Source organism: Brassica oleracea, chromosome C2 (assembly GCF_000695525.1).
Source record: "Brassica oleracea var. oleracea cultivar TO1000 chromosome C2, BOL, whole genome shotgun sequence".
Lineage (NCBI taxonomy): Eukaryota > Viridiplantae > Streptophyta > Magnoliopsida > Brassicales > Brassicaceae > Brassica > Brassica oleracea.
The window spans coordinates 50029914-50031525 of NC_027749.1; the positions used below are offsets into that span (position 1 = coordinate 50029914).

The 1612-nt window shown below is 34.6% G+C and overlaps 1 protein-coding gene across 1 annotated transcript; it reads left to right on the forward strand.

Moving 5' to 3' along the window:
* Positions 1–514: 514 nt before the first annotated feature.
* Positions 515–1436, forward strand: LOC106326501. Its single transcript, XM_013764472.1, has 3 exons — positions 515–551; positions 644–826; positions 904–1436. Exons 1-3 carry the CDS (start codon positions 533–535, stop codon positions 1242–1244), a joined length of 543 nt encoding a protein of 180 aa, XP_013619926.1. The 5' UTR covers positions 515–532; the 3' UTR covers positions 1245–1436.
* The last annotated feature ends 176 nt before the right edge of the window (positions 1437–1612 follow it).

The following is a 1612-nucleotide window of genomic DNA, read 5'->3' on the forward strand; positions in this document are numbered from 1 at the left end:
AAATTTTTCATAGAAGTTTAAAAATCATTTTATTTTCTTTAAGCATGTATAACTAATTTATAATCTTTTATGCCATACTAGTCATAATATAATATTTCTTCATATTTTACATTAATAACCATTGTTTTTATATATTGTATACAATTATCTAATTACGTCTATTTGTTCAATTTTTTATATGATATCGAATATTCATCGTAAATAAATGGTTTAAGATGCCAAAAAAATTATTTACTTGGTGAATATAATACATCAAATATTACAAATACATTATTTAGTTAAATAAATAACCAAAAACTGAAAATTCAAATCCCCACTGGTGCGCGGATCAGGGTGTAGTTGATAGTTTAAAATTGCAAACTAAACTATATCCATTTTGATTCTGACAATGACCTAGTATTAAAAATGGGCAGGCCAGGGTTTGAATTAAAACAAGGCTGGGCCGGGACCGGAAAACATTCATATATAAAGACTGTTGACTTGACGCCTTCATCTAACCCTAATTTGTTTTTAAGGTCTTGGAAACAAAGACATGGGCAAGAACTTCCACGGTAAGATTCACCACCTCTTTCTCGGGTTTTGTTTGTCTTGTACCTTTCTAATATTGGATCTAATATTTCCGTAATTTTGTTTCGGATCGTAGGGGCGCGCACAGAGGTCTTCTGGGACGTGACTGACTTCCCTATCCGTACCACCGATCGCTCTTATCTCGAGACTCTCAGATCAGTTATTGGCAACTATGGTTATACTGGTCCGCTGAGACTCAGGGCTTATGGTGAGAAGAAACCGGACAATCTGGGTGATGGAATCACCTTCGAACTCATAGATGTGCTTCGAAAACCCCCTTTCTTTTCTTGTTTCATTCGTGTAATAATATTGCTATTTATTTTATTTTATTTATAGGGGAGAAATTTGCGAGACTTAATAAGATGTTACTGGACATTGGTCTATGGGAACTGGACACAACTCACTTGTCTCTTACCCTAACGAATGTGCTGGTAATCGCAGAAAACATTGACGAAGATACAAGCTTTGTCAGCGTTTCTAGGAATTTGAAATCACATGCTAGAAATTGTCTCTGGGTACTGCCTGATGATTACGAAGATGAAAAAATATACCGTGTCAAACTTCCTAGTGCAAACTTCATATGGAAATGGCAAGATCTATTGGATGGAAACGAACCTATGTCCAAAGACAAGGTATCTTCAATGCGTTGCAAGACTCCCTGTGATCGCCTGGGGTGAGATTTGATTCCAAGAATAATGTGCATCTTTAACTTAAATGTTTGATTCCAAGAATAATGTGTATCTTTGTGTAATAATCTCTCACTAGGATAAGATCCGCGCCTTGCGCGGAGTTAAGTTATTATTTTTATTATATTTTGGAGAATGAAACAATAGTTTGGCTTCATTTGGATTAGGGTTGTTTAATCCAGATATCGGACGGATTGGTTTCGGTTCGGTTCAGTTTTTTTCGGTATTTTGGTTAGTAAAATATAACTACTATTCTAAATCCATATTTACTTTGACTTTAATCTTTCACATACTTTTGAAAGATTTCAACTGGACAACTAAATTGATCAGCCAATCTTGTTGCTTTAAATCATTAGTAT

Bases quoted from the DNA above. Each gene is read 5' to 3' on its own strand.
- LOC106326501 (XM_013764472.1), top strand. The intron at 827-903 runs ATGTGCTTCGAA...TTTTATTTATAG, and splicing joins AATCACCTTCGAACTCATAG to GGGAGAAATTTGCGAGACTT.